This window comes from Hippopotamus amphibius, chromosome 7 (assembly GCF_030028045.1).
Source record: "Hippopotamus amphibius kiboko isolate mHipAmp2 chromosome 7, mHipAmp2.hap2, whole genome shotgun sequence".
NCBI classification, from domain to species: Eukaryota; Metazoa; Chordata; class Mammalia; order Artiodactyla; family Hippopotamidae; genus Hippopotamus; species Hippopotamus amphibius.
This window is the reverse complement of record NC_080192.1, coordinates 52,118,331-52,142,534: the sequence shown is the minus strand read 5'-3', so window position 1 is coordinate 52,142,534 and position 24,204 is coordinate 52,118,331. Positions and strand designations below refer to the sequence as shown.

At 39.7% G+C, this 24,204-nt stretch overlaps 2 protein-coding genes across 12 annotated transcripts in view; one reads left to right on the top strand and one right to left on the bottom strand.

Annotated features, from left to right (window-relative positions):
- Positions 1 to 1,235, bottom strand: LOC130856955 (thioredoxin-dependent peroxide reductase, mitochondrial-like). The gene has a single exon (XM_057742067.1). The coding sequence runs from the start codon at positions 1,228 to 1,230 to the stop codon at positions 457 to 459; it is 774 nt and encodes a 257-aa protein (XP_057598050.1). The 5' UTR covers positions 1,231 to 1,235; the 3' UTR covers positions 1 to 456.
- Positions 1,236 to 11,420: 10,185 nt separating this feature from the next.
- XPOT (exportin for tRNA) overlaps positions 11,421 to 24,204 on the top strand; it is a 37,537-nt gene continuing 24,753 nt past the window's right edge. For 4 of the 11 annotated variants that reach the window (XM_057740497.1, XM_057740494.1, XM_057740493.1 and 1 more), the window contains exons 1-7: positions 11,741 to 13,891; positions 14,838 to 14,971; positions 19,175 to 19,257; positions 21,208 to 21,264; positions 21,950 to 22,019; positions 22,793 to 23,011; positions 23,902 to 24,086. In XM_057740497.1, coding sequence (XP_057596480.1) covers positions 13,687 to 13,891; positions 14,838 to 14,971; positions 19,175 to 19,257; positions 21,208 to 21,264; positions 21,950 to 22,019; positions 22,793 to 23,011; positions 23,902 to 24,086 — 953 coding nt within the window. In that variant the 5' untranslated portion in view covers positions 11,741 to 13,686. The other 7 variants (XM_057740496.1, XM_057740495.1, XM_057740501.1 and 4 more) reach the window with 6 other exon arrangements.

Genomic DNA, 24,204 nt, shown 5'->3' with positions numbered 1-24,204 from the left:
GTTAGACTACTGATGCTAACAACTTAAAACTATGATTTTAAAGGAAAATTCAGTTTAATACAAAGAAACTCAAGAAGAAAATTTCAGGACCCTTGATCAGAAGCTTTTGATGCCTATCATACTACTCTGGTGTGCACAAAGGTTCAAGTAAGGCTGAGAAAGAAGAGTTGTTTCCTTCTCCCTTTGAAGACATGATCCAAGAAATAGATGAACTACACATACTATAGCAAACAGCCATACATCCATACATTGCCAATAAAGGGCTCCTTACGTTAGTAACTAACCACATTTTAAAAGCCTTGCCAATGTTACAAAAACAAAACATTTAGAGTCGTATTGACAAATGCAAGCATAATTGTTTTTTTGCCTTCTATAAATAATCCTTGAAATGCTAAAAGTGTGCTCTAACTGTGGTTCTTTTCTGGTGTGGGAAGCTGCAGGTGCACATGGGATGGTCTACTGATTTACCTTCTCAAAGTATTCTTTGGAAGCAGTCGGATGGGGCTTGATTGTAGGAGAATCCGGTGTCCAGTTGGCTGGGCAGACTTCTCCACGGGTTTCCACAAACTGGAATGCCTTCACCAAGTGGAGGATCTCTTCCACGCTTCGGCCCACTGGGAGATCATTGATGCTCAAACGCTTGATGACTCCGTTGGGGTCAATTATGAAGAGACCTCGTAGTGCAAGGCCGGGACCTTCTAACAGCCCACTGTAGTCTCGGGAAATTTGTTTAGTCAGATCTGACAAGAGCATGATGTTCATGTGGCCCAAACTGCCATTCTTCCTTGGTGTGTTTATCCAGGCCAGGTGGGTGAGGTGGGAATCCACTGACACTGCAACAACTTCACAGTTCACATTGTGAAATTCATTGGCTTTGTCACTGAAAGTAATAATTTCTGTAGGACACACAAAGGTGAAATCCAAAGGATAGAAGAAGAGCACCAAATATTTCCCCTGAAAGTCATCAAGGGTTATTTCTTTGAACTCTCCGTTGACAACAGCTGTACCCTTAAAATAGGGTGCATGCTGGGTGATGGCCGGGGCATGGTAGGAGGAACTGGTGCTAAAGGCGAATTTTGCTTGACCAGAACCAGACCACAGTGCATTTGTCAAGCATGTTCTTCGAGAAGCAGCAGGCCTAAGGGCAGCAGAGACAGAAATACCCCAAGGAATGGCACTCACATGCTGGACAAGCGAAGCCCGGAGCAACCTTCCCACCACGGCCGCCATCTTCAGTGTGCACAGGACGGGTGGAGGGGGTGGGGGGCATAGTTGGTTTTTTTTAAGTTTTTTTGTTTGTTTACTTTGTTTTGTTAATTTATGTATGTATGTATGTATATATGTATGTATTTATTGGCTGCATTGGGTTTTCATTGCTGTGCACGGGCTTTCACTAGGTGTGGTGAGTGGGGGCTGTTCTTCGATACCGTGCACGTACTTTTCATTGCAGTGGCTTCTCTTGTTGTGGAGCATGGGCTGTAGGCGCCCTGGCTTCAGTAGTTGCAGCACATGGGCTCAATAGTTGTGGCTCGTGGGCTCTAGAGCACAGGCTCAGTAGTTGTGGGGTGCGGGCTTAGCTGCTCCACGGCGTGTGGGATCTTCCCAGACGAGGGATTGAATTTGTGTCCCTCGCACTGGCAGGCAGATTCTTAACCACTGCGCCACCAGGGAAGCCCCTGTTTTGTTTTTAATAAATGTACTACATGTTCACTGTGGAGAATTTTGTTTAAATCCGAAAAGGTAAAGGAAGATAACAAAAATCACCTGCAGTTTCATCACCTAAAGGTCACTTTCAAGTAATAGATAAGTTTCCTTCAGTAAGTCCAGGAGAGAAGCTTTGAAAGCCTAATGTGAGGTAGAGGAAATACGGAAAGGAACAGAAAAGGTAGATGTGACAGATGGCACTATACTGAAATTGAATTGGGTCATTGAACATGAAAGCAACAAAAGTGACCCTAAGAGCACTGAGTTGTGTTGAAAAGTTCAATGCATTGGCAGAAATAGCCACATCAGGAGGGAGATATATTTTGTGGGTAAGATCACAACTTTGGTTCCGGACATATCAGAGTTGGCATGCTAGTAAGATGTCTAGGTGTCTTATAACACAAGTTAGGAGTACAGAATCTTAGAACCAGAAGTAAAGAATGGGAGATCATCTTCATAGAAATGAGTGTTGAAGCCATGGAAATAATTACTGAGATCAAGTGCAGAAAACAGAAAGCCAGATTGCTGAGAAGGCAGCCTTGGGGAAGACATGGTAAGAGAAAAAAAGTAGGAGTGCGATGAAGACAAAGAGGAATAGTCAAAAAATAAATAAAAGGAGTTTGAGGATAACATAGGGTCAGAAGTCGAGAGAGGAGAGAATTTCAAGGAGGAAGGAAATAGTCAACAGAAAAGTTGAAATAAATAAATTAATAAAAATGGCCACGGGGGATTTCCCTGGTGGTCCAGTGAGTAAGAATCCATGCTCCCAACACAGGGGGCCTAGGTTCGATGCCTGGTCGGGGAACTAGATCCCACATGAGTGCTGCAATTGAGTTCTCATGCTGCAACTAAGAAGCCTGTGTGCCACAACTAAACATGCCACAATGACGATCCTGCGTGCCACAACTAAGACCCGGCACAGACTAAAAAGATACATATTTTTAAAAATGGTCACAGGATTGGATCATTTATAAGAGTTTTAGTAGAGTGATTTGGGAATAGAAAACAGATTACAATAAGTGAGAGACTAGAAAATTAAGTGTAGGCAACATATATGGTGTACTGAAGACAGGAAATCTAGAATCAAGAATCTAGGGTTCTACTCTCCTACACTGTTGGTAGGAATGTAAGTTGGTACAGCCACTATGGAAAACAGGTTGGAGTTTCCTTAAAAAACTAAAAATGGAACTACCATATGACTCAGCAATCCCACTACTGGGCATATACCTGGAGAAAACCATAATCCAAAAAGAAACATGTACCATAGTGTTCACTGCAGCACTATTTACAGTAGCCAGGACATGGAAGCAACCTAAATGCCCATCAACAGATGAATGGATAAAGAAGATGTGGCACATATATACAATGGAATATTACTCAGCCATAAAAAGAATGAAATTGAGTTATTTGTAATGAGGTGGACAGACCTAGAGTCTGTCATACAGAGTGAAGTAAGCCAGAAAGAGAAAAACAAATACCGTATGCTAACTCATATATATGGAATCTAAAAAAAAAAAAAATGGTACTGATGAACCCAGTGACAGGGCAAGAATAAAGATGCAGATGCAGAGAACGGACTTGAGGACATAGGGTCGGGGGGGCGGGGAGGGGGGAGAAGCAAAGGGGAAGCTGCGACTGGGTCGAAGTGAGAGAGTAGCATTGACATATATACATCACCAAATGTAAAATAAATAGCTTGTGGGAAGTTCCTGCATAACATAAGGAGATATACTCGATGATGGGTGATGACTTAGAGGGCCAGGATAGGGAGGATGGGAGGGAGGCGTGGGAGGGTGGGGATATGTGTGTAAATACAGCTGATTCACTTTGGTGTACCTCAAAAATTGGCACAGCAGTGTAAAGCAATTATATTCCAATAAAGAGCTTTAGAAAAAAAAATGAGGACCCTTCCCCGGGTTATTTTGAGGATTCAAACAGATTAAACATGTAAAGCATTAGAGCACAACACTTTCACTCTACTCATGTCCTTTCCTCTTGTCCTCTTGTACTAGATCAATATATAAGGGCGAAGGAGGCCTATTGGTTCCTTTTGAACCCTTACTTAGTCCTTAGCCACACCCACTTTCAGATTAGCAGGACATTTGTGTGATACTAATCCAGAAAGGAAACAATGAAACCTATGTTGAGATTCTCCCCACACCTCATTTGTAGAGGACAACAGACTTCTCAACTGGGGAGAAAGTTTAAAAGAGACTCTCATTCTAGCCCAACTATTTGACTTTGTGGAAGAAACCTTGCATGAGGAAAGTAAGCTTGCGTAATACCAGCCAAGAGGACTTCTGAAAGACAGAAATTATTTGTATACATCATGTATACATTTAATGTGCACATTAAAATATGGAAATTTTAAACAGGACAGAGGGTTTGAAATGTGTTGGATTACATGTTCAAATTTAACAAGAGAGGGAAAATATTTCAGCTTCTGGAGTGGCTGGAATTCACAAGGTAACTGCCGGATTAATCTACCTAATATAGTTCCGAAGGCTATGTGGCAGTGACCTTGAACTGTGAGCCTGTTTCTAGCTTCAGCAACTGGAATGATCTGACTGTATGAATATTTGGGAAGAAAGATCACATTTACTTCCAAATTAGAATGCTTTGATTTTTCTCTTTGTTAATTGCTAAGAAATCTAGTTCTGTACAGTTCCTTGGGGTGATAATAGTAGTCAACGCATGTTGAACAGCTGTTCCAGGTCGTGTTACATTTGTTATATCATTTAATCATCATAACAACACTGTGGGCTGGGTGCTATCATCTCAGTTTTACAGATGATGCTATGGAGAGATCTAGAATCTTCTCCAAGGTACCCCAGCTGCTAAGTGCCAAAGCATGTACTTGAACCAGGCTCTCTGACCCCAAAGGCTGAGCTTTTTTCACATCACTGCAATTGCCTCCTATTTTTATGTTTTCTGTATTTACCTGCTTCAAATTATTCCTGTTGGTCTTATTAATGTAATCAAGCCAAGCCTCAATTTGTACAAAAAGGTGAATTGCTTGTCAAGAAGGAAGCAGCTCCTACCTCTTTGGTTCTATGCAGTGCAAAACATAAAAAATTGAAAGTAAAAAAACCAAAAGAATATAGGGTTCTAGCCCACCATTTGCTAGCTATGTGGCTTAGGATAAGTTACTTAAAATAGATCCACCTTGGTTTCCTTATCTGTAAATTAAAAATGATGATGATGATATCTGCTCCATCCCTACAAGGTTAAGGGGAACAAATTAGAAAAGTTATATGGAGATATATTGTAAACCATAATGAAATATATAAATGTTATCTATCATAATTCTTTCAAGTACTCTGGCAATTGAAAGAAAAGGGGGGGACTTCCATGATGGCACAGTGGTTAAGAATCCACCTGCCAGTGCAGGAGACACAGGTTCCATCCCTGGTGCAGGAAGATCCCACATGCCACAGAGCAACGAAGCCCATGTGCCACAACTACTGAGCCTGGGCTCTAGAGCCCACTAGCCACAACTACTGAGCCTGCTAGCCACAACTACTGAGCCTGCATGCTGCAACTATTGAAGCCCGAGCCTAGAGCCGGTGCTCCACAACAAGAGAAGCCACCTCAATGAGAAGCCTGTGCACTGCAACTAATAGTAGCCCCTGCTCTCCACAATTAGAGAAGATCCAATGCAGCCAATAAATTAATTAATTAAATTAAAAATAAATAAATGAAGTGATTACAAAATAAATAAATTTTAAAAAATGAATTTTTAAAAAAAGGGAAACATGGGACAGAAACAACATTTTATTGTTATAAGAGAGGTGCCTCAGCATCTTTATAGGAAGAAGAACTGACATTATAATAGTTCTACAACGTCATCATCCTTCAGTGGAACTTCATTTGAGAGACAGTAGTTAGAAGCACAGACTCGAGTAAGACTACGTGCATTTGAATCCCATCTCTGCTGCTTAACTTTAACGCACTTCCATTTCCTCACCTATAAAATAGGCATAATGATAGAGCATTGTCATGAGGATTAATGTCTGAACACTCTGAACTGTTTCCAGCACATAATAAATGCTCAAAAATGTTGGCAATTAGTACATAAAAGCAATGCCATATGTAAGCACACATGCTTTAAAATAATGACTGTTCTTTGTAAACATTTTGATAACTGGCATTTTGTATTAGTCTGAGATGAGAAACTGTCCATTCCTTTATGGATGGGGGAACTAGAATATGGAATGGTCAAATTTAATATCCCTCTCAGATCCTCTTCAGGTAGAGTCCAAGTAGTTCCTTATTTGTTACGAAATAACAACATGAGTTTGCACAACTGAGTTTTACAATTCTAGGTATTTGAACTACCATAAACAGCCAATATTACTAGATAAACTGTTGATACTAGATAAGCTATAGATAAACTTCATATTGATGAGGGAATTTTTAAGTTTATAACTTTATGCTAGCTCTGTTTCTGTAAAATCTGCTTGCTGTGCCATGATAAGAACAAGACGACCTAGTAATCAACTGTAACCTTAAGATGTTCTGATAAGTATGGAATGTCCTGCTCCTGCTCATGCAAGTTTCTGTTTGGAAACCCCTCCCCCTTGCATGTAACCCAAAGCAACTCCCCGCTCTCTGTAACTGCCCATAACGTATAGTAATTATGTAACCAATCAGTTTGTGCCAAACTCAACTACAGCCTTGTTTAAACTAACCAATCAGTCTGTTCCAATTATAGCTATATGCCTTAACCTATATAAGGAAAAGATTCCCCTGAAACGGGACCCAGAATTTTGGAGCGTTAGCTCTTCTGGGTCCACTGGCTCAATAAACCTGAGTTCTCCAACCCTGTGAGTGTGGGTGCTTGGTCTCTCGTGGGATCGGTTTTCTGCAACAATATGATATTTAACATATGAAGTATCCACAAAAGGAATTTACAAATGAAAAAGGCAAATATAGACAGTAACAATACAACAGACTGTATTTTGAGGTTTTTTAGGATGATACAGTGGAACACACTGAACACATTGCAGACTTTGGAGCCACTTAGACAGATTTACTATTAGACCTCCATAGTGTGGAGATCTCATCCACACGAAGGAACCTGAATGTGAGCCATCCAGCTGTATGACTGCTTTATCTCAATCGGTTTTCCCTGAGGCTAGTTCTGCTTTCAGAACTGCCTACAGCCACGTAGCGGGTCACGTGCTCTCAGGATTGTTACTCCAAGTCAATGTCCTCTGTGTCCTCTGTGGTTCTCTACATCTCCCCCTTTTTGTTTGCCGGACACATATCTGAGCTTCACAGAGTATGCAGCTAGTTGTTCTTGCTGTTGTTTTCGACTTTGTTGGAGGAGACATCACCAGACTAAGCAAAGACAGAAAATTATCGATTAATATTCCAGTTATCGCCAAAGTGGAGCCCCCAAATATGCACAAATGGGGCATCGTATTTAATTTACCCAACTCATTAGCAATATTGTCCAAATAATTTGATCCTGGTAGTAATTCCAATTTTTTGTCAAAAGCGTCAAGAATTTCCTTATGCAATAACATTAATTCATAAGTCACATTTCCTTGATTTAACAAATGTTGGCATACTTTGTTCCAATTAAATTTGGAAGAATTATAAGGATAAGGAGTAACACAGAATTCAGTAATATTCCAATCACAATGAAGACGTAGTTGTTTCTGAAGACTGAAAATTTCATCTCCTATCATTACCATAGCTTGCTGCAGTTCAGCTACCTCAGAAGCTATGTTATTATCAGTTTGATTCTGAGTGGACCATAGCAGCTTGGAATCAGTATGCCATTGCTGCACAAACTCCGTAGTTTGAATAGCCTGATGTAAAGCTATACCTGCAGTTGCTGCCGTGGCAGTTATTGCAATTAGACCTATTATAACAGCAACTGAGGTTCCAATGAAACGTTCGGTTCTGTATAGCATTTTTGTAATTATTTCCTGCAAGAAGTAAAGATTAGGAGACTCTTGCCAGGATAATTTCATTTGAACCGGCAGCCAAATTCCTGGGTGGGCCTTGAGTATATGAATTGATTCGGCATTATGATTAAATAGTATGCTAGAATTTAAGCAAGTATAAAAGGTACAGTTAATACAATTTAACAATAATTCATTAGTATCAAAGTTAGTATGTCCTTTCATTAGTAGGTAAGGGAATTTTACACAAGCTTGTATGTAATGTGTTTCATTAATAGTAAAGGAGAGCGAAGTATCATTGTTGACCAAGTTTCTAGTATAGTTTCCTCTCCAAGTACGTATTTCATGAAGAGAGGCCATTAATTTCCAAATTTGGTTATGAATTGGACCATGAGAAAAGTATGGACTCGGAGGAGTCATTCCTGATCCATGCCAGTATGTAATATCTCCAGATGCCTCAGTTGAGACAATAGTACCGTGCTTATGTTTTTTCCATCTTAAATCATGTGGGGAACTGTAGCGTTCAGCCGAACCCCTAGGGCTCCAATCAACATTTCCTTGGGAAATATTAAGAAGCATTCAACCTTGATTTCCCCTGCATTTATCCCAACTGATCCATTTGGAAATAGATGATACTCTTTTTTTTGCTGGCAGATGGGCATGTCTGGAGGCATGGTGTTACTAAAGATCGCGGTGTCTTTAAAGCTAAAACTTGACAATAAGAATAATTGAGTAGGATTAGTGTTATTAGTCTTAACAGTAGATAGCCAGCCTTGATATGCCACTTTAAGACAGTGATTCTCATGTCCAAAACAAATAGGGATGTTATCTGCTCCTACAGTATAAGTAAAAATGATATAGCCTTCCTCGTTTGGCATCATAGGTCTCTTAGGATCATATGGCCCAGGAAGCCAATTTGAGTCATTAATATAAACAAGAGGCTCTCCGTCAAACCAAGTAATTAGTTTGTTTAGTGGAGGATGTGGAACATAAGCCCAGTATAAGAAATTTGTTTCACCATATACTATTCCCACAATAGTGTTAACGATGGCAAGCATAGCTAGAAACCCGTTGGCCGACGTTTTTGGTATGTGCAGTCCCTCCAGTATCTTATCAGCTTCATGGAGGTCTTCTTTATCGCTCCCCACGTCATGGGAGGGGTTTTCTGAGCTGTGTTGGTGACGGTTATTGAAGGTCGTATATTCAACTTCGCCATGTTTCCTCTGGTGGTGGATCTATGTCGAATCTCGTCGGTTTCCGGTTCATTGCTGGGTTTCAGTCGTTTTGCAGGGAACCACAATATTTTTCCGCTTTCTGTGGAGACACAAGCAAAACCTCTACCCCATGATTTAACCCAACTCCTTTTCCATATGTCTGTACTTCTATCACGCCACCAAATTGGCTGCATGAGAGATTCAGGTATCTCGTTTTTCCAATGTTTTTCTATTGCTGATTTATTCTCTTCAGTCCAAAAATTTAAATGATTAAGTGTAAACAAAGCTTTATTCAAACAATCTTTAGGCGTTATAGGAAACCCATCTCCCCCTTTTTGTTTATCTAGCATTTGTTTTAACATTAAGTGAGCTCTTTCAACAATTGCCTGGCCTGTTGGATTATATGGAATGCCAGTAAAATGTGATATATGCCATTCATCACAGAATTTTTTGAACAAATTAGAGGTATAAGCAGGACCATTATCTGTTTTTATTTGTTGTGTAAGGCCCATGACCATGAAACAGGCTAGTAAATGAGAACAAACATGAGATGTTTTTTACCAGATAAAGCAGAGGCCATAATAAAATGAGAATAGGTATCAATAGTAACATGCACATATCCCAAACGACCAAAGGAAGGGATACGAGTAACATCCATTTGCCATAATTGGTTCAGAGCTTGCCCTCTGGGGTTAGTACCACTAGGCCAAGAGGGAACATTGACAACCTGGCAGGACGAACAATGTCTTATGATCACCTGACTCTGATGACGGGAAATTCCAAAGCGTTCTTTAAGGCCTTTGGCATTAATATGAGTTAATCGATGAAATTCTGTTGCTTCCTTAAGCTAAACATTAGCAATAAGTAACTGATTATGATTACCCTGAGACAGTGGTCTGGGCAATTTTGAATGAGCTGGCATATGAGTAATGAACAATGGAAAAGTTCGTTGACGAAGAGTTTTTGGAGATCTCATCCACAGGAACGAACCTGAATGTGAGTGGCATGGCGGAATCAAGAAAATTCACACAAGAGTATAGGAAAGCAGGGGGTCAGGGAACTCAAGACCAAGTCAGTCAAGAGTCCCGAGCTCTGATTCCCATAGCGTATTTATTGAGAAAAAGCATTCTAGCATTCCAGGTTATAAATCACGATAATGGACATCACAAGGCATATGCTTCAATTAGAGAAAAAAGCAGAACACCTTGTTTTTTATGACTACTAGGGGAGATAGTTAATCTTTAACTTGGAGCTGGAGCCTGGAGCCATCGGGCTATATGACTGCTTTATCTCAATCGGTTTTCCTTGAGATTAGTTCTGCTTTCAGAATTGCCTACAGCCACGTAGCGGGTCATGCGCTCTCAGGATTGTTACTCCAAGTCAATGTCCTCTGTGTCCTCTGTGGTTCTCTACACCATAGTCAGTAGTTGATCCTCACAGCTTATGCAAGAATCCATGCAATTATTTACTTATTGAGTTGTAATTACAGGCTGGCACGGTACCAGACACTGGCGACACACTGAAATAGGACAGGAATCCTAGCCGGACATTTTAAACAAGTAAATTACAAACGTGATGCAAAAGTGATTCAAGATACTTTATATATGAAATGCCTGTCTTGCATAGATAGGAGCTAAATATATGTAGCTGTTAAATGGTTACATTAATTTTATTCTACTTTTCTTTCTATTCCCCTCTCGCAAGTTTTGCTTTTCATCATAGTCCCAGTGAGGGCAACCTAGTCTGTATCCAGCACATACCTAACAATCAACAATTAAACCTAAATACCGAGCATTTTAGTGTACATGCCAAACACATGTATTAACTCAATCCTCACAACAACCCTGTGAGGTCAGTGCTATTATCAACAACCATTTTACTAAGGAGTAGACTGAAGTACAGATTATGTAACATGCCTGAAAATGAGGTTAACAACTAGTGAGCGGGGTGGTGGGTGACGGGAGTGGCGCAACCTGGGATCCAAATCTCTGCAGCCTGAGCCTGTACTACCTCTACTCAGTATTAATAAACTAATCGGTGAATGAATAAACGAACCAACAGTATCATAGGAGCCAACGAGTAGGACTTCCGAAGAACGCGCTCCTTCTTTTCACGAATGACAAAAATACTGGTACGTTTAAAGTGAAAATACAAAATTTTCAGCGCTCGTCGAAGGATCATCACGCGTGGGAACACCTGGGGCCATAAAAGAGAAATTAAACAACTCTCACACGTGGCTCCGTCCTCTAACCTACCAGCTACCTGCCTAAGCCTTTACGGAACGTTAAGCAAACCCAATCCTGCGTCTCCGTCCCGCCGCAGAAACAGCAAACGACTCAGCAGACGGGAGAGATTCCAGACGGACCCCCATCCCGGCATGCACCAGAGGTCCCGGCGACCACGCCTCACAGCGAGCCCCGGCGCACGTGTGCACCCCGGCGCCCGGAAGCGCCGCCTGCGCGTTGCATGCTGGGAGTTGTAGGCTACCGGTCCGGGCCGCCGGGCCGTCGTCCGCACTCTCCAGGAGACTGCTGGCTTTGGTCCGCGCGGCGCCGACGCGGGGAGCGCGCTTCGCGCTGACTCAGCAGCGACGGCGGCGGCGGCGTTAGCCGGCCCTCGCGCTCTTTCCCTTCCTGGGGCGCCGACCCCGCCCGCCAGCTTGCTAGCTTGCCCGCCCGGCGCCACGCAAGAGAAGGCGCCAGGGGACGCGGAGCGACGAGAGGCGCGCGGCCCCGGCCAGCTCCGTCTCCGGCGTTAGCGCTGCGGCCGTGGCGGAGGACGACGGTGACAAGGACGAGGGCCGCTCCCCCCGCTCCCTGCTTGCGGCGCCTCCGCGCCGCTGACCGGCCCCCGGGAGTGCAGGCGGGGAGGCGGGATGGAGTGATAGGGAAGGTGACTCGGGGCTCGGGGCGGGACTCGGACCCTGCTCGGTCCACGCGAGGCTGCGCGGAAGTTGGCCGGGAGGACTGGCCCGGGGAGCCCCCGTGCCGGGCAGGGGTGCGGGCCGGGGGCCGTCCATGGCGGTGCGCCCCGAGGCTGGGCGGACTGGGTGGGGGTGGCTACGAGCTGCGGCCGCCGCGGCGGAGCGCGTCCCCAGTGCGTGGCCTCTTGTTGCCGGGTGTTTCATCACCCGAATTGCCACGAGGCTGCCTTTAGGGGAGGGATCCGGGGGAAGGAAGGGGGCAAGGCCGGCGGAGGAGGGCCCGCATCGCCTGTGGCCCGCGATATAAAAGTGGCCGAGCCCGTTTGTAATAGTTGTAGCGTGTCCCACTAGTTTCAACTGCAGGGACTTCAAACTCGATCCTCCACCCCACCCCCCCAAAGCCCGTCCCAGGACAAAAAAGAAAAAAGTATTATTTCTCTGTGGTAATTTGCCAGCACGGACACGCCATTTTTGCTCTTCCCTTCCTCACAATTTTGCAGGAGTAGAGAAGCGTGATGTTTCCCTGTAACCAGAAAAAAGGAGTACTTTTTGAAAGTGCTAATTAGTTGTTGCTGGGGGAAGTCACTTTTTATTAAAGCGGCTTGTCAGCGTGGTATTAAAAGGCTGGAAAGATTCAGTCCTGGTTTTTGAACAGTCTTCAGTAGGTGTAGAGGAATGTTTCCAAATTGTTTTGATTCTTGATTTAATGGCTATCCATGGGAAAGTTAGGGCTTAATATTTAAGGTGTGTTGCCTGCCTTCCCCCAGAACATTTGCTAGATACGTAATTGAAGTGTTTATCGCATTGTAATAAATGTATAACCTTGCACCGCTGTGGCGTGTGAGAACATTATGTGTTCTCGCACAACCTTTTACTGGGAAGATTGTCACCTTTTTGCACAGTCATTGAAAAGTGTTTGTCACTTTGAAATTTTTTGCATACACGTAGGTAATTTATCATTGCATACAAATACCTCCTCCGTGGGGGATTCTTTCTGTACCGACAACTGTAAGTTTGTTTCCTTAAGTTGCTTTATCTGCGCCGTTTTTTCTTAGGACCACTTGCTGTTTTCCTTGATAGCCTCAAAGTGACCAAGCTTATGCAGTTTCCGTAAAGCCATGCCAAATTCAAGGAATCTTTTATAGGCCTTCTCAATCTGGGATTCATAGAAGCTCAGATTGTCTTTTCTTTTTGTGTGTGCATTTCTCAGGGGAATTGTCATCAGATTTTTAGTAGTGCCTTTTTTTGTTTTTCCGTCTGTTCAAAATGCCAGTTTACTACTATAAGATAAATCTAGAATGCTCCAAGTAGTTCCCATTCCCCCATGTGCCTAGCTCTGAATGATAAATAACCTATTGAGGGCCTACTGTGTGCCAGGCATGCTTTACATACGTTATCTCATTGAAGTCTTTACAACTTTTATGAGGCAGATGCTTTTTCCCATTTCATAGAAAAGGCTCTCTCTCTCTCAGGTTTTTAGTTGTCCACGTGGCCCCAGTTTGAAAATGACAAGATTAGAGTACCATCCAGGTCTTTCCAAATCCAAAACCTATGTTATATTATGTCCTAGGGACATAGTGACAAATACTCAGTCACTCCTTCCCTTTAAGGTTAATGAGAGAAAAGCAGTAAGCAGACAGTGACCACATATCAGCACTTAGGAGGGGGCATCTAATCCAGTTTGGGAGAGTTGAACAATAGGGGTCAAAGAAGCGTTCTTGAAAGAGGTGACCTCTAAGGTGAATTCCGGAGGACAAGCAGGGGTTAACTAAGTAACAAGAAAAGAGCAATGTGTGCAAAGAAGATGAAAGGCAGAATACCACTGGCCTTGCTGGGTTAGGGTGCAGAAGCTGAGGAGTCATCGATAAGTGTTTGGATCTTATTCATGAGGGCACTGGGGAGTTATACTGCCTCGCTGTAGTCTGTAAGTATGATGGCAACTGTAAGAGAAGGGGTTGAGCTTTCTTCTCCAAGGCTCTCAGCACGTATTCTGATTTATCATTTGATTCAGGCAGACCCAGGGAGAGACAGAAAAGAGTGTTGTAGTAGGAGTCTTCTGATCTGGATCTGTTCTTGGTCTCACCATTCTCAAAAAGCTGTGACTCCATCCTCACCATGCACCCCCCCACCCCCAGGTTAGGTTCTTGACCCCTTTAGACTCTCATGTTCTCTTTGGTTATGATAATTAAAAAAAAAAAAAAAAAGCCTCACTACCTTTTAATAGCAGTAGTAAGACCTGGTCTCTGTACCTCAGGTAAAGGTTGTTCTTTCTGCAAATAAATATACATTTTATCAGAAACCAAGTTGCCTTTGGGGCTGATCATGTTCTTACTTGAGAATGTTAGACCCTATATTGTGAAAAAGTGTAATACTTTACAGAGACTAAAAAAAGTTCTTAAATAAGAGTGATCAGTGTTGTCAGTTTTTATAGCTACTGTTAGAAAACAGTTTTTGAAATACATTTCTGGAAGTGGGCTGGCAAGAGCAGAGATCTGTAAAAGGCAGAGCTAGCCCATTTTTCAAAAGCAAAATGACTTGTTCTTTACTCTTCTACTCCTTTTTCATTTCACTTCTCCTGAAATACTTGGTAGACTCTCCAGAAAGAAACTCTGAGGCCAGTATTTAGTCAGACATTCTGATTTTTTTTTTTAAATTTGTGATATTGATAAATGGCAATAGACAAATTATTATAATTAGTATAATAAGATAATCTGAATTTGTCTTTTTTTAAACTTTATGCAGTTGCACAATTGCACTTTACTGGAGACAGTAACAGCATAAATTAGATGCTTTTATTTCAACTAAGAAGAATCTGTTTCTATACTTTACTGATGATCATGAAGAAAACAGTTGGGGACTGTAGTGGCATACCTGAGATTCTTAGAAATTACACAGTGGAGTGTTTAGCAGACTTACTCTTCTGAGACTTAGGCTTGTTTAGTTGTAATTTGGGTAGTTTCGAAAGAAGTTCTTTTAACTCTTAAACTTCTTTGCATAATGTTATCAGCTTGTTATGATATTCTGGATAAGCATCTATTTTTATCAAGTATTGTTTTCTTTCAACTTTGTGTGTGTGTGCAGATGTTTGTGGATTCTCCTGTGGGATCAGAGGGCACGTCTGTTGTAATCGGAAAACTCCAGTTATAGCAGCAGGGATGGATGAACAGGCTCTTTTAGGGCTAAATCCAAATGCTGATTCAGACTTCAGACAAAGGGTAAGTTAAGTCGGCTTACTAATTTTTTAAAGCATGTTACGTAAAGATTTGCATTAGAGGACTTTAATCAAAAATACACATCTGATAAAGGTTTAATTTGGGTGGAAATGAATAGAGAAATGTGAGGTATTTGACTATATTCTGAATACAGAAACAATGAGTGATTGTGGTTTATTTTCTCTTTAGTTGGCTTAAAAGTATTAAAATCTCATGTAATTCAAGGTAGGTCTACGTCACATCACTATTTCTGATTATTTAAAAGTCGTAATGCAAAGGATTGTTCAAGAGACTTTCCATAGTAGCTGGTGTACATATTATATTTTCCCATTGCTTGGCTTGGTCTAAACAAGTTGGTTAACCCTCCTGTTAGTGGTAGTTAACATAGTTATAATATGCCATGTTTCATGTTATGTAAAATGATCACATGACAAAGAATCCATTATGAGGTGCTAGGATATTTGGGTAAGTATAAACAATTAAACATAATGTAGCCTACATCTGTAATCATGACTATGGCTGAATGATAAAAGAAGAATCTAAAGAACAAGCCTTTAATTAAATGTTTTAAAGATGTGTGGGTGGTTTGAAGTATAAGGTAAGTGGATGAAGGGTCATTTTCTTCTTTCTGCTTCTCATAGCAAAGGGTTTGTTTTCTTTTATGAGCTAAATGAGGTTAACAATTTCACAAAATACAGCAATTTTTCTGCTTTTAAGCAGAGATTTTTTTTTAAGCAGTAAAAAATCTCCAGGGGTTTCCAGCATAGTACCATGTGCATGCCTCTGCTGTTAAGAGATGTAACCAGCCTTCCAGATAGAGGTAAATAACAAGAATTGAGATTTAAATAGCTAATTACAAGATACCTGTCAAACTGGTTAGGACATGAAAAGTCATTAAAAGTCCATGTCTTCTGTGTAATGGACAAATATTGCTTTTCATAGGAGTATAAGCTACCTACCTTCAAACCCTTAGTCACATAGTTGAAGCATCACAGAGCTGTACCTTTAGTCTGGCTTGGTGTTACATAGTTATTATAACTAAAAGTCTTTGACTATTTGTTTAGTTATTAAATACTTCTCTGCTATTTTTTATGTTCCTTTTTTGAAATCCTCTGTTTTATAATTCCATCATCTGACAGATTTTTATTTTTAACATGCAATGATTTTCTTTTTTAGAAAAGTAAAACTAGTACATTGACAATGGTTTTAATATAGAAGTTAGGTTTTCCATCTATAAAAGTGGGTTCTATCAGTCGTAGGCATATGTTAGGCATCCTGGCCCAGGCTTACTTTGATACCCCATTAAGCCAACCTGAGTAACAATTAGGATGAAAAACAAGGAATTTTAAGGAAAGGTGAATTCTGATAGACCTGATATTGGCTTTCAGGAGTAATGGGAACTTAATTCAGTTTCTTAGTAACATAAATGACTGCCAACCCTGGTTCCCAATTACCTGTAGTTCTCTGTTTTCTACATGGGCAGTTAGTAGCTGAACTGACTCTGTTGCCACTTAGAGACAGTGGAACATTAGAAAGAAGGTATGAGATAGAAGAACTAGGTGATAAAAGCTTTGCTTTGTTCATTATTGCCACAATTTTTTTCAATGCTAGTATCACATGGATTCAGAGTGCAAAGACTAGTTAAAACTGAAATTTTTCATTATTACCACTTAAAAAAATAGCATATCTGTCTTTGGCTTAAAACTTGCTATTATATTAAAGAAAATAGTATGCCAGTGACAATTCCAGCAGCTAATCACACCTCCCCTACCTTTTTTTGGTAAGTGAACTATTTGGTGGTAATGCAGTATACATGGTTGACTTCAACGCTGTCATCTGCCCTGGCCCCTGAGATGTTCCTAATGGAAACTCTAGATTTCATGGAATAGGTGTTGTTAGACACCTGAACTAGATTATTTTGCAGCTGCTTGGGTTCCTCTATTCTTAATTTCTAAAGATAGCCATTATTTACACTTAATATAGTATTTGGTGATCTTCATCTACTCACCTTCATTTATCTGGTCCTCTGTCAGTGGGAGCAACCATTGAGACCACATATAAAAACTCATTCCCTCGTGTGTACAATTACGTAACACAGGAAACTATCACCTAAATACAGTGGCTTTTTTACTTCTTATTGTTTTTAACCTCTAACCCAAAGGAAAAAATAATTTTATGTTTTGACCCAGTATATGTGTGTATACATACATGTATATATAAAATATACACATATAGACGTGAATATATAACATATACAGACATGACTAAAACAAGTTACACAAAATAGTAGTTGTTCTTGCTAGGTGCAGTGCACTCTGATATTCTCTATGCTGTTTCATTTTTTAAGTTGCTGATCAAGACCAAAAAAATTGTCTTCATCATTCATGGGGCACAAACCACATTTTTTAAAAAATTGGCTAATTGAAATTCAGTTCCTTTAAGGCTTAATATATTGTTTCTAACCTATTTCAAGGTTTGTATCAGTATGTAATTGCTTTAAAATCATTTAGCAGTGTTTCTAGAGATGTGTTATTTTCTTGACTGAGATTTTTTTTATAAGTTGTTGAGATTACTGTTTGTCCACTGTCATACGTGAAACCTACGTCTGTCATTGATCCCAGTTGCAACATACTAATGGAAGAGTGGCAGAAGTCACTCCCGTTTTCCCAACAGTGGTAGAGAGCATATGGACTTGGTGCTGCATCCATTCTAGGGTATACTTGCTCTTATGACAAGACCCTGAATTCACGAATATAAGGATGAGAAACACATTTCCTAAAGCTTTGGCCTTTTCAATTATTTGGTACTTCCCCACAATTCATATCAAGCAGTTGGACTCTGATTTTAATCTCACTTTTTAGGAAACTTACATGATATAGCCAAAGAATTGGAATAACTCTCCTTTTCTGTTACATGGTAGATCAACATGAGGAGAACTAACATTTTTATTTTACTAATCAATGATTATAATATATTACTATAATGATTATTTCTGTATGACCAGATTAATATGAGTATTGGTAATGAATATGAGTATCGGTAAAATTTTAACTCTCGAATTCAGAGAGTGATAATAATATGTTGGATTTTTGTAATGGTTTGAAATTGTGTATCTTGCAAGTAGATAGTTATTAAGCCTCCTCAAATGCATAAGGATATTGAAAAGCAGACTATTCAGTATCTTGTATGTGAATGAAACTTTTTCTGTTATTAAATGAGCTGACTTGTTTTAAGAAAAAAAAAGGTAGATCAAATGACATACAGAGTATGTTTCATCTTTTATAATCACCTCTGTAATAGCATGTTTGCTGTGAAATAGGGAAAATATTCTTTACATACTATTTTATAATTACATTTACCTCAGTAGTATAGCACTTGACAAAGCAGTTGAGTGTTTTCTCTCTGATCCTACTAATAACCCGGCGAGATCTGCAGGGCATTTTTGTGTTGTCTCCTTTCCTGTAAAGAAACAGGTTGGGATATCCAACTGATGGAATTTGTTTTTTACTTAACCTTTTTCCTAGGGATGATAACTAAGTTATACATACTCAGAATCCTGAATTCAATGTTTAGCTTTTTGGGCGGGGGGGCTGGGGTGCTGCATTGGGTCTTCACTGCTGCTCACAGGCTTTCTCTAGTTGTGGTGAGGAGAGGGCTACTTTTCATTGCAGTGTCTCATTGCGGTGGCTTCTCTTGTTGCAGAGCACAGGCTCTGGACACTTGGGCTTCAGCAGTTGTGGCACATGGGCTCAGTAGTTTTGGCACACGGGCTTAGTTGTTCTGTGGCATGTGGGATCTTCCTAGCCCAGGGATCGTACCCTTGTCCCCTGCATTGGCAGGTGGATTCTTAACCACTGCGCCACCAGGGAAGCCCTTTTATTTATTTATTTATTTTTAATTAATTTATTTCTTTTGGCTTTGCCAGGGCTTAGTGGCAACACATGGAATCTTCATTGCAGCATGCAGACTCCTTAGTTGTAGCATTCATGTGGAATCTAGTTCCCCAACCAGAGAGTAAACATGGACCCCCCTGCATTGGGAGCATGGAGTCTTACCCACTGGACCACCAGGGAAGCCCCTAGCTATTTTTTTTTTTAGAGTCACTGATTTGTTGTTACTTTGCTACTCCCAGAAAACTTTGTTGAGTATTGGCAGAGAATTGAGATTGACTACTCCAAATGCATTCTCTCCTTTGCAATCTTACAGGCCCTGGCCTATTTTGAGCAGTTAAAGATTTCCCCAGATGCCTGGCAGGTGTGTGCAGAAGCTCTGGCACAGAGGACGTACAGGTAATTAAAACAAAATTTGCATGACTTTAGAAGAATTTAAATTTTTGTGTACTTGGCAGGATTGTTTTATTTACCAGTTTGGAAAATGTTTTCATAAAAGCATTTTATGACTTAAAATGTCTTGGAAAACTATTAAGTGTAGCAATGAGAAAAATAGTAAACTAATAATGTGGCCATTCCAGAATTGACTTTTCATTAAAATTATCCTTTGCCTTATTCTGAGTACCTGGCAGTAGATCCCAACCGGCATATAGTACAATAGAAACTTCCTTATCTTATGATGGGGAGGGATAGTGGTTTTCTAAAAACTTGGTAAAGGAGGTATCAAAAATTATATATATCTTAATTTTTAATTTTAATTTAAAGTATATAAACACTTAGTTACTGATCTTTTGATACTGGACCAAGGACTTTTTTTGTGTGTATATGCCACTAACATTCACTTTGTCATTCTTAATGTTGATCACACCCATAATTGATCCTCTGTAATTTCCACTTTGAGTCCTTTTAGTGGACTGAGGACCAGTGAGTGCAGATTTCTAAACTTTATATTTATTTGTTCCTGCCTCTCCAAGTCTTCTGCTTATCTGGCTCACATCACATATGTATAAGGTTTTTCCCCCTGCAATATGACTTTCTATGAATTCTTTCTAAAGCATTCAACTTAATTTTTACAAAAATACAAACTGTTATTGTACTCATTAGTTTATATAATAAAGTTACTTAAATACAAGATGTACAATTCACTTAGGGAGGTTTGGGGAAACACCACAGACTAATTGTAAACAAACAGCTCTACTAGTGGGGAGTAGAAGTTTATAGAAGTCAGTGATGACTTCCAACTAGAGTTCTTGGCATGCTGTGGGTATCAGTCACTACATTTTATAGCTGAAAGCAAGTGCTCCAGTTTAGTGAAGGTTGGTTTTGAGAATATCTGTATGTCCTGGAGTAAATAAGGGCTGGCTTTTAATTAAAGCCTCCCTGTAGTTTATATTTTGAGTGGAAGATTTAAGTCTGATATAATTAGTTAAAGCTTCAGTGCCATCTGTGATAAGAATAGAAACCTAAACCAACTGTCTTAAGATGAACAGATTGTTGTTCACTAAAGGGACGTGGTCAGAGTTTGTAGCTAGCTCACTGCAGCTCCGTCACCCCTGGAGAGATAGTTGAAAGTGGATAATGGGTGGGTATTGAGTTTTACTCCCCTTTTATAAGGGCAGTATATTTGTAACTTGGTTTTCTGTGTAAATTTTGGGGCTGGACTGCCAGTCCAGGTGACTCTCTGCTTGTTTTGTATTTGACTACAATAGAATTTTAAGTATGATTTTGATTACCATCTCTGATTTGACTCAGTCTCTGGCTGTTCTACCATTTGTCATTTTACAGGTAGCCTTTCTATTGTAAAATGGAGGAGTTCTGGGAATCCTAACATCTAGTGTTTAGGGACAATGCCTTCTGTTTGCAAAGCACTATATTAAAGTGCATGTTAATTTTTTTTGGTATTCTGCTTGCCAGGTTTCCATTGAATTTTTTTTTTAAGGTGTTTTTTTTTGTTTTGTTTTGTTTTGGTGTGGGCCATTTTTTGAGTCTATTATTAAATTTGTTACAGTATTGCTTCTGTTTTATGTTTTGGTTTTTTGGCCACAAGGCATGTGGTGTGGGGTCTTGGCTCCCTAACCAGGGATCAAACCCACACGCGCTGCATTGGAAGGTGAAATCTTAACCACTGGACCGTCAGGGAGGTCCCTCCAACTGAATATTGTATAATATATTAAGTTCTCCTAGCTTTTTAAACAAATTGCTGTGAATTTAATACTTGAGATCAATAAGTCAGAGGTCTAGTTTGAGGATCTTTTCAGCTGTTTTATTCGTTACTATTTTACCTTTGATTTGTTTTCCCCAATTCATGTTCTGCTTATCTAATTCTTCTTTCTTTTTTTTCTTTTTCAGTGATGATCACATTAAGTTTTTCTGCTTTCAAGTACTAGAACATCAAATTAAGTACAAGTAAGGCTTTTCTCGCTGAGATTTGTGGGGAGAGGCCATTTTTTAAATTAGTTTTCCCCTCGGGGACACCGTAACATAGGTTGTAGATTGACAGTATATGTCATATCCAGCTTATAGATGTGTTTTGATTTATCCTAAAGTGTTTTAAAAATACTGTGTTCACTGGTTACATATAAAAAATCCAGTCATTTCACAGGAAAAAAATAGATTTCCAGCTTCCCTGGAAAAAATTAGAAGATCTGGCAACACCAAGCCTGTTTCTCTACATGATGACTCTCTGTTAGAGTTGAGTGGCAGTGTGGGCTCTTGTATTTAGAACTCCTGGCTAATTTAAGTAAAAACAGTGAATTGCTGCTCCAGGGATCCTTAGTTAGCTTACTGATATATTCTGTAAAGCACAGACCTGAGACCGTGGACATATTTTCATTTGAAAAATTGTGTAGCTGCCGTTTTGTTTTAGCATGAACTGAACCACAAAACAAAGATCAATATTGATACCCCACCTGCCACTCCCACCCCTGTCTTTAAAGCAGTAATGAGAGGTATTAGCAATTTATTTTAGGGAATTTTAGATAATTGAGTCTTATACAAATTTTCTCATTCAAATATATAAGAGGCTGTTACTTTTTTAAAACCACAGACACTAAATATTACCATTACTATTTTTCTTCTCTATTTTGAACAGATATTCAGAACTAACTACCATTCAACAACAGCTAATTAGGGAGACCCTCATATCTTGGCTTCAAGCTCAGGTAAAATAGTAGTGTTTACATTTAGTACCTCAAATTGCCAGATATTTAAATTTTTATTTTTGCAAGAGTTTGCAGCTTTACCTCAAAAATGTCACTCATTTATCCTCCATTTGATCATGTAGCTGTTTTAGAAAGTCCTGGTTTTAGAGATCATCGGTAGGTGAAAACCTAGCAGTAACCTAAAATTATGTCAATGATTGAAGCTGTCATTCTTTCCATGACACATGGTGGAAACTTTGGTTTTAAAATGTAATTTTTTTTTTTAACTGTGACAGAAGTCGCTTTTCTGTTCACACTTAAGGTGAGCCCTCTTGGACAGCCTCTTCACAAGAGGGCCCTTTTCGAAGGAGCCAGTTGAGTTGTTTATTCATAATATGTTCTTTTTCATTAATTTTAGCTAATCTTAACATATTAAAGCAGTTGTGTAGGTGGAATTTTATTTTCCTTAAAGAGCAAGCAACTAGAAGAAAAATCGTTGTTTTTTTTTCTTCTTAGAAAAAATTATGGAAACTAGTAAAACTCTGCCCATGAAACTTTTCTCTGAAAGTGTGAGGGTGAGATGTTACCATTAGCATCTTTGTTCATTCGATTGTTCTCCATCTGGCCAGTTACTTCAGTACTTTGGTAATTCTCCAGCATACTTGTTGCACAGCTGTTCTAGACCATAGTGAAAGCTGGTGGGGATTTGCCTATTAATGATAAATAGGAAAACAGTGTTTGAGTCTTTCCCATTTATATTTAATTTAACAGAGAACTATTTCTCTGTTTGTCAGATGCTGAATCCCCAACCGGAGAAGACCTTTATACGAAATAAAGCAGCCCAAGTCTTCGCTTTGCTTTTTGTTACAGAGTATCTCACTAAATGGCCCAAGTTTTTTTTTGACATTCTCTCAGTAGTGGACCTAAATCCAAGGGGAGTAGATCTGTACCTCCGAATTCTCATGGCTATTGATTCAGAGTTGGTGGATCGTGATGTGGTGCATACATCAGAGGCAAGTAACTTCCTATTAATTAAGTTTTTAATATAGATATTGTAGGAGATAATGGGCACATAATAAAAGGATCAAAAGGGTTTTTTTTTCTGTTTTTCTTTTTTTAAATAAAACTTTATTAAGAATACTTAGATATTTACTCAACATTTTGAATTTTGTTTTACAAAGGAACTTAAATTTGGGGGGTTTTTTTCCAGATGTATGGTGAAATTAGAGTATTTAGATTTTTTTTTTTAAACCAGGCAAGAACTTTCTCTAGTGAAATACACAAATTGACTTTTTTCGTATGAATTTGTAGAGAAACGTGGTCTGTATTTACTACTGCTTTATAGTCACAGAGTGAGGAAGAAGCATTGCTTATGAATCAGTGCTGAGTTCTTCTGTAATCTCTGTTAGTCATGTAGCACATCACCTTAGTCTCTATTTCTTTATTGCCCAATGTAACTTTCTCCTTTTTCTGAAAGAACACCGTGGAAATAGCTTAATTCAAATGTGTATGATAATTGAAGGTCATTGTATGTCAAATATATTTATAACATTTATGAAGGGTATTATTCATTTGTTACTGCTATTCTCTTAAGTAGTTTAAGTATGTTTGTATAATATTGAGAAATAACTTATCGCATGGTTAAGATTTCTGAGCAGTGTTTATTTATAGTTTGTGTTTAATAAGAAATTACGTCTGAGGAATTGAAGAGAATGGAAGGAGGAGTTAAAACCACAGGTTATGATTTTAGAACAAATAAACAGGAAATAGTGGTAGGGAATGTGTTAACAAGTTTGGAAGTTTTGCGGTGAGGAGATTACTGTGTACAACTATTATTCAGATGTCAAACATTATTTGGGGAGGTAATCTACTTTGTGTATATGTATTTTGTTTTGTCTTTTAGGAGGCTCGTAGGAATACTCTCATAAAAGATACCATGAGGGAGCAGTGCATTCCAAACTTGGTGGAATCATGGTACCAAATCCTACAAAACTATCAGTATACTAATTCAGAAGTGACATGTCAGTGCCTTGAAGTAGTTGGGGCTTATGTCTCTTGGATAGACTTATCCCTTATAGCCAATGATAGGTAAGTAAACCTATATTTTAAAAATATAAGCCTGGGGCTTCCTAGGTGGCGCAGTGGTTAAGAATCCGCCTGCCAATGCAGAGGTCACGGGTTCGATCCCAGCTCCAGGAAGATCCCA

Bases quoted from the DNA above. Each gene is read 5' to 3' on its own strand.
- LOC130856955 (XM_057742067.1), bottom strand. From the start codon at position 1,230: ATGGCGGCCGTGGTGGGAAGGTTGCTCCGGGCTTCGCTTGTCCAGCAT.